The 15,430-nt window shown below is 45.0% G+C and overlaps 1 protein-coding gene across 2 annotated transcripts in view; it reads left to right on the forward strand.

Moving 5' to 3' along the window:
* Positions 1–11,042: 11,042 nt before the first annotated feature.
* The window catches only part of NRP1 (neuropilin 1), a 136,348-nt gene continuing 131,960 nt past the window's right edge, over positions 11,043–15,430 (forward strand). For both annotated transcript variants that reach the window (XM_080810995.1, XM_080810996.1), the window contains exons 1-2: positions 11,043–11,402; positions 14,918–15,092. In XM_080810995.1, coding sequence (XP_080667121.1) covers positions 11,330–11,402; positions 14,918–15,092 — 248 coding nt within the window. In that variant the 5' untranslated portion in view covers positions 11,043–11,329. The remainder of the gene's footprint in view (positions 11,403–14,917; positions 15,093–15,430) is intronic.

A 15,430-nucleotide genomic window follows, 5' to 3' on the forward strand; every position in this document is an offset into this window, starting at 1 on the left:
CTGTACTCGGATCCCCTCATGGTTTGGACCAGGATGACACTGAGGAACATTTTTATGTTAGCAACAAACCCTACCTCCTGGATTTAATAATATGGGAATATCTGTGGGAGCCAACCACAGTTTAGTCAGTATGAGCCCTTCTAGTATCATTATGAAGAACCAACAATTGCCCCAGAAAATGCTCCTCTGTCAAACGCATGGTGCTGCAGAGGTAGACCTTTCAACCTCATGAGCAAGATGGTAATTAAGCTCAGGATTGGTCTGAAAAATAATGTACCCTTGATATAGAAGCTACAGGTAACATAAAAGGAAACCCACAAACCAAATGTGTTCTCATTTGTCTTCCACTTGACCTGGAACGGGCAAGGCTCCATTATTGCTCTCCTGAAGGGAAGTGGGAACAAAGGAGCAGAAACCCAGTCTGGCGCACATTCTGCTTCCACTGATAAGGGTATCCAGAAAGGCGGAGCATTTCCAGGAGCCCAGGATCACAGAAATGGAAAGGCAAACAGCCGTGCTTTAACCTGTATTTTCTCAATAAACTTTCGCTCAAATGTTTAACCGAGTTGACTCACAAGGATCCTTCATGAAGTCAGCACTCCTTTCCCCAGCTGAATAGGAATCCTGACTAGCTCTATACTTACAAGAAATAAGGGAGAGAAGAGTTTTGGTGAGGGGTGTGTTGTGGTTTCTTTATTTTGCTTTCTGCTGTGGTTTTGGTCATTCCCTGCCATTCCTCTAATAGTACTATTTTATTTTATTTTAAATTTAATTTAATTTAATTTTATTCTTACTGAGAGCTGACAGTATATACAGATAGACACAGGACACGGTCTCCAAGTCCATTTCAGAGCTTCATGGTCCATGTTAGAAACACAATTCAGAAAGAAAATACACTGAGAAAGTTTTAAGTATCAGATAAGCAAAGGAGCCATTTCATGTGAGCTACTCCATGAGATGTCCTGGTGCAGCACCCCTACATTCAAGGTCTCACAGAATATTGGATGGTGACACGCCCACTCTAACTTTAAAAAAATAAAAATAAACCAAAAAACCCTGCTCTCAAAAGAGCAGAATTATCCAATGTTGCAACAGATAGGCCCTGAAAGATTACTGAACCTAATGACTCTCTTTTACAGGTGAAAACACTGGTCACCCAACAGGACGAGGCGATGTGCTCAGAACCGTACATAGTTGTCGTAAAATGGTAGCTGGACCATCTGGGTCTGGACTCTCAGCACAGTGCTCTGAAATTAAGTTGAGCTTTCTGTTACCTGCTTTCATAGGTGAGAGTCTCCACTGTTCCCATCTCTACTTAAGCATGTGTTTCTTAAAAATTTGAAAGGGTCACATTTTATAAAAACAAAAAACAAAAAAATAATCTGGCTCTATAAATGTGTGTGGGCCTGTTCCAAATATATCTCAATATAGTCAAGTAATTCTTCTGTTCCATGAGGCTTAACACACCTCAAGCAAACTTACCACACAAGATTGGCAGAAGAACACACTGTTCCAAGTTCTTTTTACGATGTGATTGCTGTTTATTGCAAACTTCATACCTGAGTCTACCAATCATGTCACCCTAAAAACCTTTCATTTGTTGAAGAAAACAAGTTGTTTTATAAGTGATTCTTAGGCCCTGTCTTCACAGCCATCTCTCCAAAGTAAATATGTCCCCATTTCCCCCTCCAAGGCAGCTTAACATTTTGGAACCCCAGTGATGTGTTCTGACACTAGTGTGCACAGATTCTTTATTCATATCCTTATAAGGGTATCCTGGAATGTTCCTTGCCTCTTAAGCCTTCCCCACTTGGATGCCATGGTCCCGAAATCTCACCATTCTATGGGTTAAGTCTTGTGTTCTTGCAGTGATCTATTTCTCTAAAGGCCTTTATGAAGAAGCAGGAAGAAGAAAAATAAAATGCAGGGAATTCACTGAAAAGAAGGTGGAGTTAAAAATGAACTCCTTCGCTTTATCATTTTATTGACACTAACCCCAAATGAAGCTTGAAATAAGAACTATGGACACATGCTATCTGCCACAGATGGATATTTGGGTAAAAATCTAAAAACAGGGGCACCTGGGTGGCTCAGTGGGTTACAACCTCTGCTTTGGGCTCAGGTCATGATCCCAGGATCCTGGGATCAAGCCCCGCATCAGGCTCTGTGCTTAGCGGGGAACCTGCTTCTCTCTCTCTCTCTCTGCCTACTTGTGATCTCTGTCAAATAAATAAATAAAATCTTTTTTTAAAAAAATCTAAAAACAAAGGGAAACAAAACAAACACAATACACTGCTGTCAACCTGGATAAAAGAGAAGAACTGAAAGTCGCATACACTGTCACTCGAAAACAACAAACAATAACAGAAAGAATGATGTGCCCAAGAGTGGACGCCTGTGGTTTCTGGTAACCTGGGACTCCTTTGGATTTCTTCACAGAAACCAGAGACCCTCTTTTTTTTCTCTTGGAGAATTCTGTCTGTCATGCGCCCTCACACTCTCATTCCCACAGCCTTGGTGGGCAAACGACACAGGCTAACAAGATGAACCCATCCCCCCTGACAACTGACCACTCCAGGGATGGGAACATAATCCAAGTGGAGCCATCTGGATTTTATGGAAGAGAATTACATACCTTGGAAGAGAAACTACCCTATCTCTGAACACTTTCTCCAGAATCACAATCTAGAAGGAAGGAAGCGTTAAGCATGGAGCCTCCATTAGCCTTGCACTGCCTGTAGAGTGCCTGCTGGAGAATGAAGCCAGCTCAGGTGAAAACACAAGTATCCTACTGACGGGCATCAACTGAACCTTTGGCCCCGCTATGCCTGTGCACCTTGACTTCCCAATTATGACCATTAAATCACCTGTTTGTTTAAGCTAATCTGGTCTGACAATTGACACTCCTGATTACCCCTCATCATGTATCCTGGAATTTATGAGATGTTTCCTTTTATACATGATAGAAAAGTTGCTATTGTCTATCTACATAATAAAAGATAGTCACCTGACATGATTAGGACCAATATCAACTGTAGAGATATCAGAGTTGATCTGTCTCAGATAGGTTCCTGCATAAAAGCCCAAGGCAGACAATCTCAAACCAAGGCCCAAAGAATCTTAAGAATCAATGAAACAGGAGTTTGTTTGGCAGACAACATTAAATTTGAATATGTTGGAGTAAATCTGAGTACAAGTTAAATCTGAGTATGTTTGACTACCTCCAGTCCTTGTTTCAACATAATTCCCAAGTCTGAGATATCACATTAAAAAATCCAGAAAATGAGCTATAATGGAGAAATATGCCTTTGCATACAAAACTAGAGACAATAGCACAGTATGAATTTAAGATGCCATTTGACTGTATAAAACACAACCTAATGGATATTACTGTAAATTTTTAAAAGAATAAACTAATTGTGTTAAACCTATTTTATAGCTTTACTTCTATCTTCTTTGAAACACAAATATAAATTCAAAACATGAGTTTCCTACAGATTATTCCATCACAGAATTGCTGAATAATCTTGCCAAATTTGAACTTTCAATGTATCTTGGTTCTTTTACCCAGCGTAACAGCAAGAAATGACACGTTTAGAGGCTAGTGAGACCCAGGTCCACTTTGAAACTCTGAATGCAAATTGTAAGTAGAAAGTTCTGATGGACACTTTTTTTTTTTTAACTTTATATTTCCAAATGCAAACCCATATATTTTTTCTACTCACCCATCACTTAACAACTTTGCAGCCTCAACTTTTAACATTTCTGTTATTTTCAATTTCTACAACTAAAAGTTAACACTGAAAAAATTGAGAGGAGAAAATGCAGGAGGGTTTCTTACCAAATATTTTTCCTTCCTGTCTACATGCTATTCCGTCCCTGCTGAGATGTTTACAACAGTTGTGCAGGAGGAGAATGTGCCTGCAAAAGGTAATAGTCTAAAGACTTTTTAACAATACAAACGTTCCAAAAAGTCCTGCCTAGTTCTGCATGACTTCCTCAGATCATGCAAACATTGGTGTGGCATGAAGACAAGGCCATCAAAGCAATGACTTTTGTAGCTGAAAATCAACCAGCAAGTATTAATTTTATCACTTCTTACATAGGAGGCAAGGCACTTTGACAATCTGATAGTTTAGCATAATAAACCGAAGGAGGAAGGCTTTGTTGAAAATGATGTCTGCTTACAAGTACTCACAAGTAGTCAACTCAATACACTGGACTGAACTTGATAGGTGGGAAATTGTAGAACAACTCAAAGCAGGCAAAACAATCCCATATGTATCTATCAAAAGTGTGTGCAATATTGTTGTTGAATCTTGACTTTACAAAATTGAAGAAACGTTTTAGTTTATTTAATATGGAATATCCAAGCAAGCAAGTCTGGGGGTGTCTGGTATAGGGGGAGAAGGAACATTTAAAATTCTTCTTGAGTCATCTCTGGAAGGATAAAGGACAAAGAAGAGATCGGGTGGGAGTGGACAACACTATTACAAAGAGTTATGTGGAGGGACACTTTCCTGTACATTAATAGACACATTCATTAATTTGTTATAAATAATAGTTAGAAAATTCTTTTTTCTTCAGTCACTGTTGAGCACCTACATAAGCAAACTTTGTTCCAGGAAATACTAGCCCATTTTTCTGGGAAAATGTGTCCCTAGCCCAAACTTGCAGCCTACAAAATTATCAAAACAATAGCAACAGCTTCTCTGGTCAGTCTGCTCTTCATTTCAATTACATTCCTCTCCAGGGACTTTCAGTATCTCTCCCTGTCCCTCTTATCACATGAGACAGGAGAAAATGGACCACAGTAGGAAAAAACTCCTAGAAGGCAAACTTCCTTGCGATTACACTCATCAGCTCCTCTTTCCCTACACAGTTATCACAGAGGAGCTGTCCCTCTTCCAATCAAGGGTAAGTCTGCCCATCTGGCCTCTATAGGGTAGAGTACCCCTTCCTGCCTGCTCAAGCAATTTATATCTTAATTATCTTTTCTGTGACTTATTTTCAGTATCTTTCCCAGTACTAGATTCTACCCATTAGCATTCAAGAATGTTCAAGGGCACCCATCTTAAAAGCAAACAAAGGAGAGAAAGAACCAACCTCCCTCCACATCTCTTCCTTCCAGATCTATTGTCTGTCTCCCCCACCTTCAGTAGAAACTTTCAGAGAGAATTATCTTTGCTCATTGTTCCTATTCCCTTACCTTCCCCTCACTCACTGGTCCACTCTACTCCAGCCTCTGGCCCTGTCCCTCCTTCACTCAACTGAAAAGGCTCTTGCTAAAGTCCCTCTCAGTAACCATCTGGCACTATACCCGATGGCATTTCAGTCCTTGTCCATCTAGGGCTCTCAACAGTATTTAACTCATTTGTCTAGCACTTCCTTTTAGAAATCTCCCTTCTACTTGACTTTTATGACAATATACTCTCTTGGTTTTCCTCCTACCTCTCCAGCTGCTCATTCTTAAGATCTTTTGTTGAGTCATCCTGACAACTCAGCCTTTATATGTTCTTCATGGTTCTGTCTTGGCCTTCTTTTCCAATTTCGTCCATTCCTTCCACTGTGACTACTAAATTATTATAGTTGTATATTGTGATATCATGATATATTATGACATATCAGCAATTCACAAATTTATATCTCCAATCCAAACCACTCCTCTGTATTCCTACCTCATTTGATTGTCTCAAAGACATGAAACACTAAATCTAGATCAGATCAGACTCATGATCTTCCTTCCACACTAGCCTTCTAGAGTCCTTTGCCTATTTAAGGCTACTACCACCACCCACCAGGTTATGAAAGCCAGAACCATAGGGGTTGTCCTTGGCCACACCCTCTCCTCCATAGGCACATCCATCTCACCATCTGCCCTGTTGATTATCACTTATAAATACACCAGAAATACATCATTTCCAACCTCCACTGCTACGATCCTTGTTCATGTTCATATTTACATTTGCCATAGTTATTTCCTAACTGGTCTCTTCACTTCTTGCCTTATTCTACTCGTAACCCATTCTCCATGTAGCAGCTGAAGTCATCTGATCAGAATACAAAATAAAACTGAATTTTGTTAAGATAAATTTGACAGTTCTTTTATTCTTTTTCAAGATTGTTATTTATTCATTTGCCAGAGAGAGAGAGGGAGAGAGCACAAGCGTGGTAGCAGGAGGCAGAATGAGAAGGAGAAGCAGGCTCCCCACTGAGCAGGGAGCTCAATGCAATATTCCATTCCAGAACCCTGGGATCATGACCTGAGCTGAAGGCAGCAGCTTAACCAACTGAGCCATCTAGGTGTCCCTAAATTTGACAATTCTTAACTGTAGGTGTGTGTTATTTCATTGGTTGTTTTGCTGTTTTGGTCTTTGTGTTAAATTTTACAATTATTTTTTACTCATCTTTTTCAAAATCCCTTAAAATTTTAGTTCTTTTTATAAAACTACAATCAAATGTTAACAGAGAGCTACTTCTCTGTTTGATTACTCAAATTATACTTTGTAGATCCTCCTATTTAAAATAGTCCTTTGGAAATATTGAATATGTTCTCTCTAATGATGTTTTTATTGGTCTGATGGGTGTTTCTATTGGTTATTATCATCTTAATTTTCCTAATTAAAAAGTAATTAAACAAAGGCAGAATAACCTAAGAGGGTTCTTTCACACAAATAAAAATATGCATTTTCAAATTCTAGCCCTGACCTCTAACACCAAAAAATGTTTGGAATCCACTAACACTATCTAAATTTTAGCATTGTTTTCCTGCATCTTATTATTATTGTGCATGTTTTAATACAAAAACGCCATATGATAACTTTGTTTTAAATGTTAGATGGTAGTATTTTCTCCAATATTCGAAGAATTTTGTGAGATTTATTTATTTATTTTGGAGAGAGAGGAGAGAGAATGTGGGGAGAAGGAGAGAGAGTCTCAAGCTGACTCATGTTGAACAGGGATCCCCAAGTGGGGCTCAGTCTCCTAATCCTAAAATCAGGACTTTAGCCCAAACCAAGAGTGGGAGGCTTAACCGACTGTGCCCCCAGATATCCCAGCAGATGTGTCATTTTTTTTTAATATTTTATTTATTTATTTGACAGAGATCACAAGTAGGCAGAGAGGCAGGCAGAGAGAGATGGAGGGAGAGGAGGAAGCAGACTCCCTGCTGAGCAGAGAGCCTGATGCGGGGCTTGATCCCAGGACCCTGAGATCATGACCTTGAGCTGAAGGCAGAGGCTTAACCCACTGAGCCACCCAGGTGCCCCAGACGTGTCATTTTTAATAGAAATTTTAAAAAATAATAATAGGGGCTCCTGGCTGGCTAAAGAAGAGCCTGCGACTCTTGATCTGGGGGTTATGACACCAAGCCCCACATTGGGTCTAGAGATTACTAAGAATAGATAACCTTAAAAAAATAAAATAATAGTAAATTAATTTAAATTCTGATTTTTAATCTTTTCCCAGTTTCACTTCTCCCATTCTTCTATTTCAAATGTAGGTTAGCTCCTACTAAAAATATGTTGTTTTATTGCTTTTCTGAAATATGTGGGTTTGATGCTTTAAAAAACTTGACTAGACTTGATATAGTTTTGAAATACCAACCTCAATCACCATATTGCATCAACCTGAAATACTTTGAGGAAGTTAGTGGCTCAAATGGCCCTCTGGGAGCAATGGATCTCATCTCATTTCTGACAAATTGATGAGAGCTTGATAAAAAGAACCTAACATTTACCATCCAGTCTATTCTTAATGATGGGCAACGATTTCAGTCCTTCTCCGAAGGTCTGACCACCTTATTCCTGCCGCAGCTCTGCGTGCACGTCTATGGGGCTGGGGCTTGCCCACTCAAGGCCAGGACTGGCATTCTGGAAGTGCGCTCCATGAATCTTCCCTTCAGTGGAACTGGGTCCTATCTAGTCTGGGCATTTGTGATGTCAGGAAGAGTGATGTGTTCGTAAGATCAAAATAAAATCAACCTAGGAACACTGCCAAATTCTTCCTCTGTCTATCACTTATTCTCATATAAAGGTCGGTCTGTCTCCCGTGCTGGAGAATTGCAGAAATCTAAGACTGACCCTTTTCAGCACTTAGCGGAATCTAAGGCAGAGGAAAGAGGTTGTTAGCAAGGACAATTTGCTTTGTACCAACCCACTAGCTGGCAATTATCAATCAGTGTGGTAGGGCTCCATTACCCAGTACCGTGGAGAAACTAAGAAGCCTAGAAAAGCCTCAGATCAGGTAAGACCAGAAAAATCAGAGGCAGAACTTAAATTCGGTATTTCCCTCACAGTACATAGTGCATGTCTTATTAGTTGGTCAGAGAAAGCCTGGCAAAAGTGCTCAGACGGTGAGCAAGAAGGCAGGGGTTTCCTGCGTGTTGACAAACTGGAGGAGCCCTTCCCGGGAAGGGCGGAAAGGGAGCCAGAGGGACAGAGGTTGCGGAGTGGGGGGCAGTCCCTCTCTGAGTGCCTGATCCGGTGGCTTTATTTGTTAGCGTGGTGGGTCCAGGCTGGGAAATGCACACTCAGCAGGGAAAGGGGAAGGGAGATTGGCGGCAGTTTTATAAAAACAATACAGCTCAAGTCTCCCGCGTGTGCCCCCTCGCTCACCCCGCCGAGGCACAGTCGGGTCAAAAACGGCTCCCTGGAGCGAGTGCGGCCCCCTAGCTCCCAGTAGGAAGAAGGCGGGTATTTGTGACTCGAGGACGCCCTGACCGCTGCACACACCCCCCATTCCCCTTCTCTGTCAACCCGCCAGTTCTAAGAGGCGCCTCTCTCTCTGAGCCTTGGACTGAGGTCGCTCGGGGTCATCCCAAATCTGATGATGCGGCTCAGCCCCCCGCAGCTGAGGACTGGGGGGGGGGGGGAGGGTGCGCTGGAGGCAGAGAGGACGCGGGAAGGAGGCGACTTGCGCCCGTCGGAGCCCAGAGCTGGGGTTTTCCTCGCAGCGCTTGCTCCCCCGGGTCTGCGCTGGGCGCGGCTGGCGCCCGGGTCTTGCCTCCCGCCCGCCCGCACGCCGCCGCCGGGGCCAGGACTCTGGGCTGCCAGCGGCCCCGCCACCGTCCCTTCCGCTCGCCCCAAGCATTTGATTGCCAGCCTCGAAGTACCACCTCCCCACCCAGCGCCTCCCGGGGATCCGAGAGCCGAGACCCGGGAAACTGGCGAGGGAAAAGAGGAGCCCGTGGGCAGGGCCAGCACTGGGCGCCGGGGGGCCGGGTCTCCAGCTTGGAGGCGGGGGCTCCCCGCGAGCGGGGAACCGGAGAGAGAGCGCGGTGAGCGCGGGCGCCGCGGGTGCACCTCCGCCCCGCGCAGGGCCCGCCCGCACTCCCCAGGGGCGCGTCATCGCGCCTAGCCGGGCCCGCGCGCCTCGGGCTGCCCTTCTCCCGTCCCGCCCCTAGTTCTTCCGCCAAAACCCTTGACCAGAGTCTCCTTGCCAACATTCTTAAATGTCTTTTGCCAGCTCTTTGCGCCAGGTAGGAATAAGGCTCCGCTTTCAGGGTGTGTACATAAACGCCAATTCCCAGAAGGTGTAGCGACCTTTTCACCTTCCCCACGAACTCCCTGGGAGGGGGTCCACGGGCATTTACCCTCTCGAGCGCCAGACTGTTTCTGGCCGAAACCTGTTTGTTCCCTGAAATGTGTTTGCTATTCATATCCTCAGAGGCTCCTGCAGCAGTTCCCGGAAAGCCCCTGGGGGTGGAACTGGGGGGCATCCAACCCACAGTGAGGACGCGCCGCCGTGGGAGGAGGGGGAGGACAGGGGACAGGAGCTAGAGGACTGGCGTGACAACTGCCTATGGCCTGGGGTGGGCACTGTGAGACCCCTGCCAAGAGCCCTCCTCCCCCGCCGCTGTTCTCCCTCCCCCGAGAGGCACCGAAACAGAGGGCACTGGACCCCTAATTGCCACCCCCCCAACACCTGGGCTCCAGAGAGACGTGAGGCTGGGCGGGGTCGGGCGACGGCTGCCCCCTAGCTGGAAGGCGCATCACCTCCCACCCTCCTGCTTTCCCTCTGTCCCAAAGGAGAGGGCCCCAAATCTCGGTTAACAATGGAGTCCCCGGTGTGCGGCGGGCACCCGGGCACGACCGGCGCCCGCCAGCGGGCCCCGCTACCGGGCAGAGAGGCGGAGTGCAGCTGCAGCCCAGCCTCGCCCGACCGAGTGGTCTGACTCTGCTTCATGCGGCAGCGACACTGTCGACCCTCGCCCGGCTCTGTGGTGCGCCCACCACTCCAGCCTAGCTTTCCCGGGTCTCCCCCGTCCCGGCCCCGAGCGTCAGGGGAGCTCCGCTGCTTTCTGCCCCGGGTCTCGGACCGGCACCGCTGGAGTGACGCGGCTGGCTCCGCGCTCCTCGCCGCCGCGGGCCGGGGATTTGGAGTTGTGGGAAGCCCCAGCCATCTCCCCGGCGCGCCGCCTCTTCGCTGGCGGCTGGATCGCGGAGATCCTCCGCGGAGCTGCGGGTCTCTCCCCACTCCCCGGGTCCTGAGCGAGCACGCAGAGGTAGGCTAGCCCGACCCAGTCGCTGGCACCGACCTCGCAGCCTCCTCTCCAAACACACACCCACACCCACACGCCCTGGGCGCAGACCCCCTACGCCTCCCTTCCCGCGGAGATCCTGCAGGGCCTTCGGGGGAGACGGACAGACGGACGGGGAAAGCACACGGAGGCAAACTTGTTCCTCCCAGTCTCCTGTCAGGCAATTACTGGCGAGCCTGTGCCGGCAGAGGGGAGGGAGGAAGCGAGGGAAGGGCTCCAGAAGGGGAGGGGGAGGACGGAGGAGGTGGGGGAGGCGGGGGTGCAGTTGGTGAAACTCCTCTGTCTCTCGCTCATCTTTTCATTGCTTGCTCCTCTCCTTCGCGCAGACACCCCGGACCTCCCCTGGGCGCCAGCTCCTCGGCTCCAACGGGTCCAGAAAAAAGCCGGATTTTTTTTTTTTTTTTTCTTTCTGGAAATTGGCTTTGCTGTGTTTCCCTCCCTCCCTCCCTCCTCCCCCGGCTACCCCCCCCCCATCCTTTTTTTTTTTTTTTTTTTTTTTTTTGAGACATGGCCCGGGCAGTGGCTCCTGGAAGAGGAACAAGTGTGGGAAAAGAGAGAGGAAACCGGAGCTAAATGACAGGATGCAGGCGACTTGAGACACAAAAAGAGAAGCATTTCTCTCGGATCAAGGCATTGCCTGGCTGCTCTCTTTTCTCCAAGACGGACTGAGGATTTTACAGCCCTAGGCGGAGTTGAAGCTCTGCAGATTGTTTAGATTCCCCCTTTGCTCTATTTTCCGCCGCACGTTCTCGTTCTCCCGCGTCCGCCTGGGGATCCGGCGAAGGGAGAATGGAGAGGGGGCTGCCGCTCCTCTGCGCCGCGCTCGCCGTCGCCCTCGCCCTGGCCAGCGCTTTTCGCAACGGTAAGTGACAGGCGGAGGCGCGTGTGACAGCGCGGCGGCCGGGCTCCCCGGTTGCCCGCGACCGGCCGGGGTTCGGCTTCCCGCCCCAGCCGCGGGAGTCACGCAGAGCAGCCGGGGTGAGCCCGCAAGAGCCACCTCCCAGGCGAATGAAACTTTTGTCCAGGAGGAGAAATAAAGAAATAAGATCAGTGGGCTTAGGGCAGGAAGATTTCAAGTCCACTGCCTCCCTTCTGAAGTTGGTTGTTTGGTTATGGGGGTTTTCCTAGCTCTGTTACACGGCAGAGCTGCCTACCTTCTATGATCAGCACACCAATTATCTTAATAATGTTTCCTCCCAAAGGCAATTAGATGAGACTCCCTTTCAAAAATTTGATGGCTGTTGAAAGTTAATGAACACTTTACCAAGAGAACTTCCTGGTTCTTTTGCAGCTCTTCGAAACCATTTCCTCTGGTGGGTGCCTGCAAGGGATAGCGGTTTGTTTTTTGGTTTTTTGGTTTTTTGGTTTTTCTTTTCTTTTTTTTTTTTTTTTTTTTTGGTGGATGGAACTCCCTCCTCCGCCTTTGCAAATCGCCTCTGTGTCAGAAGTATGAATGAAAGTTACATAGTGTCAATGAAGGAATCTGATATATACAGTATAAAACACCAGGATATCTGAAAATCCCTAATCTAGTTGCAGCTTCCACTTAGCTTTTAAAACCACTCACTGTTAAGTAAATGAAAGACTGCTGGGTTATAAACAGTATCCCCTAACCTAAATAATGTATTTTAAATGTGATCTGGTTGTAGGCATGTTTAACTTACACTTTAAAGTAGGTGAAGGCAAGGGTATGAAATTATCTTTACAGTAAGTCTTCAGCAATTATTATTAACTAATTATCAAATATTTACTTTTGTCTGGCTTAGATTTCAATCAAAGTAATTAGAAGAAAAGAACACCCACTACTAACTGTGGTATATTGTTTTAATAAGAGACCACAAGTGGAGGGGTTCATACCAAGAGGAATTTAAATCACATCTTTATGATGGAAGTTAATCTCTCTAATATGCTTTTTGGAGGTTTTGTGATTGAGCAATAGATATCCCCCCAACAGCTACCAAGCGGTGTTCTAAAAGATATGCTCAGAGGCAACACACGCACTTACAGACACACACACACACACACACACACACAACTGTGAATGTGGAGTTCAATTTATTAATGAACCTGAGTTGGTGGCATCTTTCTCTAATCTGGCAAAGGATGAAATAACATTCTCCTCCAATTGGAAGAGGTCAAGTGGTTAGACTTTAGAAATTACAGGAACCCAACCTCTGCCCTCTACAAGTCCTGAGATTAAATCCGTAGTCTGGATGGTCACAGGATGGATTTGAAACCTAATGCAAATAGCTTCCAGACTTTAGGTTGTGAACTGCATGTATATGTGTGTGTGTATGAACATACACACACACACACACACACACACACACACACACTCACACACACATATATATGAAATATATTTTTAAATTTTCTTAGCGGAAGTCTGGGGAATGTTGAGAACCTGAGCCTCCGTCTGTAAGCTTGTCTAGTTAAAGCCATGTTGCTCTGATTGCAGTGACCAGAGCCAGTAAAATGCTTCTGTGACACAGCAGACCTCTTAAAGCCATGTCCACCTCCTCGGAGTACCAGTGTCTGCTAAATTAATTCATTAACCTTATTTAGGTCTAATGGTCCAGAGTCATTAGAAATTGCTCTTTCTTAATCAACTGTTAGAGAGATGTAACAGAGCCAGAGAGTCTAGCAGTCCACATTATCTTATTACACTGTCACTTTCTCAGAAGTCACAGATTAAAGAGCTCTGGTGTGGTACCGAGTCCACCTAAATGTCTTCTGAAGTGGCTCGTGGAGTGACTAGAAGCAGTGCTGTTTTATTTCACTCCTCTAACGGATGCCAGACTCTGCCATGATGTTTGTACAGAGCTGGAGGAGACTTAATGAGATGGGGTCACTCTCCAAGTTTTCTGCACATTTAGAATAATGGAAGAGCCTCAGTAGAATCACGTAACAGAGGCCAATATGATCATTAGTTGAGATTCCGAACTCCAGTTGCAACATTTCTTCTTGGCAAATCTTAAGCTTTTAAAAGCCAAGGCAAAGGAAACCAGCATAAGGGGACCCCCAGGTCTAAGAAACATGGTCAGAAACATCTAGCAATTGAGAAAAACAATATGATTTATACTGTCTTCTTTTTAATTTATGGCAAATGATTTCTGTAATGCATGTAGCTTTATGCATTTTTGATGGGCACTTCATCTTTCATTTCCATTTGACCTGGTTTTCCTGTAATAAAATTCTGTAGATTTATAAATTCATGCTGAGAGCAAAGAATGCCATTCTCTTTCCACAGGGAATCTATTAGATGCAATATTAAAATCTATATATACCATTACTGAAAATTTGTGATTGATAGGCTTATATATTTCACTGCTTTCATACCTATTCCTCTTACATAGTTTATGCACCAAATTTTTATTGCTTAAAATTAAGCGTCAATAAATGTGGCAGCATTTCAGGCTGAGACTCTCCAGCATGAAATCCATCATAAAAAGTGACAATGAGAATCTACACTGAACAATAAAGCAGCCCAGTGACTGGTTTATTTGGCACTCAGTGAATCACTTCAGCATTTGGGTTTTTGGAAATGAAGGCTCAAAACCAGTCAGCTCACCTTTCCCAGAACGTGAGACCATGGCTTACCATATATGATACCCAGACCTCAGTGTGGTGGGTTTTGGTCCCCCCACCCCAACATTTAGGTAATTAGAATTAATGCTGTGTGGCTATTTTTCTTTCTACCCAGTTGCTTTGATCTGGTCTCTAAGACTGAACAACTTTACTTGGAGCAGTAGAGCAGAATTATTTCTGCTTCACCAAATACACTTTGTTCTCTGTTGATCTGGATCTCCAGAGCAGAGATAACTCAAAATCACTTAGATTTATGGGCAGATAAAACAACAGCACAAAAGGTTTGGCTTTAAGCCAATCGAAGTCTTGGATGACAATCCCCACTGATCAATGACATAGACCAGGCTTATCATCAAAAAGCCACACAAGGGGTCGAATAGCTTCTTTTAGTCACCTTCCACTCAGAACTTGCTACTTAATGCGATTACACTTCTTGGGGGATAATTAAGTCTAGCAGAAGCTCCCTGGAGACCATGTTAACATCCATTGAGAGGATTTAATGTTTTTAACGCTAGAAGACCTTTTTCTTGGGAAGGAACTTTGGCGGAGGGTGGGAGGGTGGAGTCCTGTCACCTGTCAGGTCTCAGTCTCCTTTTTTACCCCCCAAGCTAAACTTCCTGGGATCAAAGAGTGTTCCTGGGCGGTGGGGTTGTATCAATGCCACCTAAAGGACCCACGGGGAGTTCCCCCTAAAAAGTTATGGAATAATAACCAGTAATTTATATATAAGGCTAGAGCACCGAAGTGGTTGTCAGGGAAAGATTTACCAAAATGTTGTTTTTATTTCAGATAAGTGTGGCGATACGATAAAAATTGAAAGTCCTGGGTACCTTACATCTCCTGGTTATCCTCATTCTTATCACCCAAGTGAAAAATGTGAATGGCTGATTCAGGCTCCCGACCCATACCAGAGAATTATGATCAACTTCAACCCTCACTTTGATTTGGAGGACAGAGACTGCAAGTAAGTGAGCAAGTATTTGAACAGGGCCCCACACCACCATCTAGTGGTCATGGATGTCTAAGGGGAGGAAAGTCTGTGCCTACAGTATGGAATATAAATGGATCCAGGAGGGATTCTAATCTAGGCCAGATCATATGTCAATGGTATGGAAATTAAATTATGTTAAGCGATTTCTGAGTTCCCCAAACTAGGAATATTATGTTGAAATGTATAATCCCTCATATTCTTTTTCCTGTTAACACTTTTGTTTTCGGAACTCTTTTGTTAAGAAGCGTGTCTATGTGCTTCTTTTTTTTTCTTTTTTTTTTCCCCTGAAAAGGGGAAGAACCAGAAACCCA

The sequence above is a fragment of the Martes martes genome (assembly GCF_963455335.1).
Source record: "Martes martes genome assembly, chromosome: 8".
Classification (NCBI taxonomy): Eukaryota; Metazoa; Chordata; class Mammalia; order Carnivora; family Mustelidae; genus Martes; species Martes martes.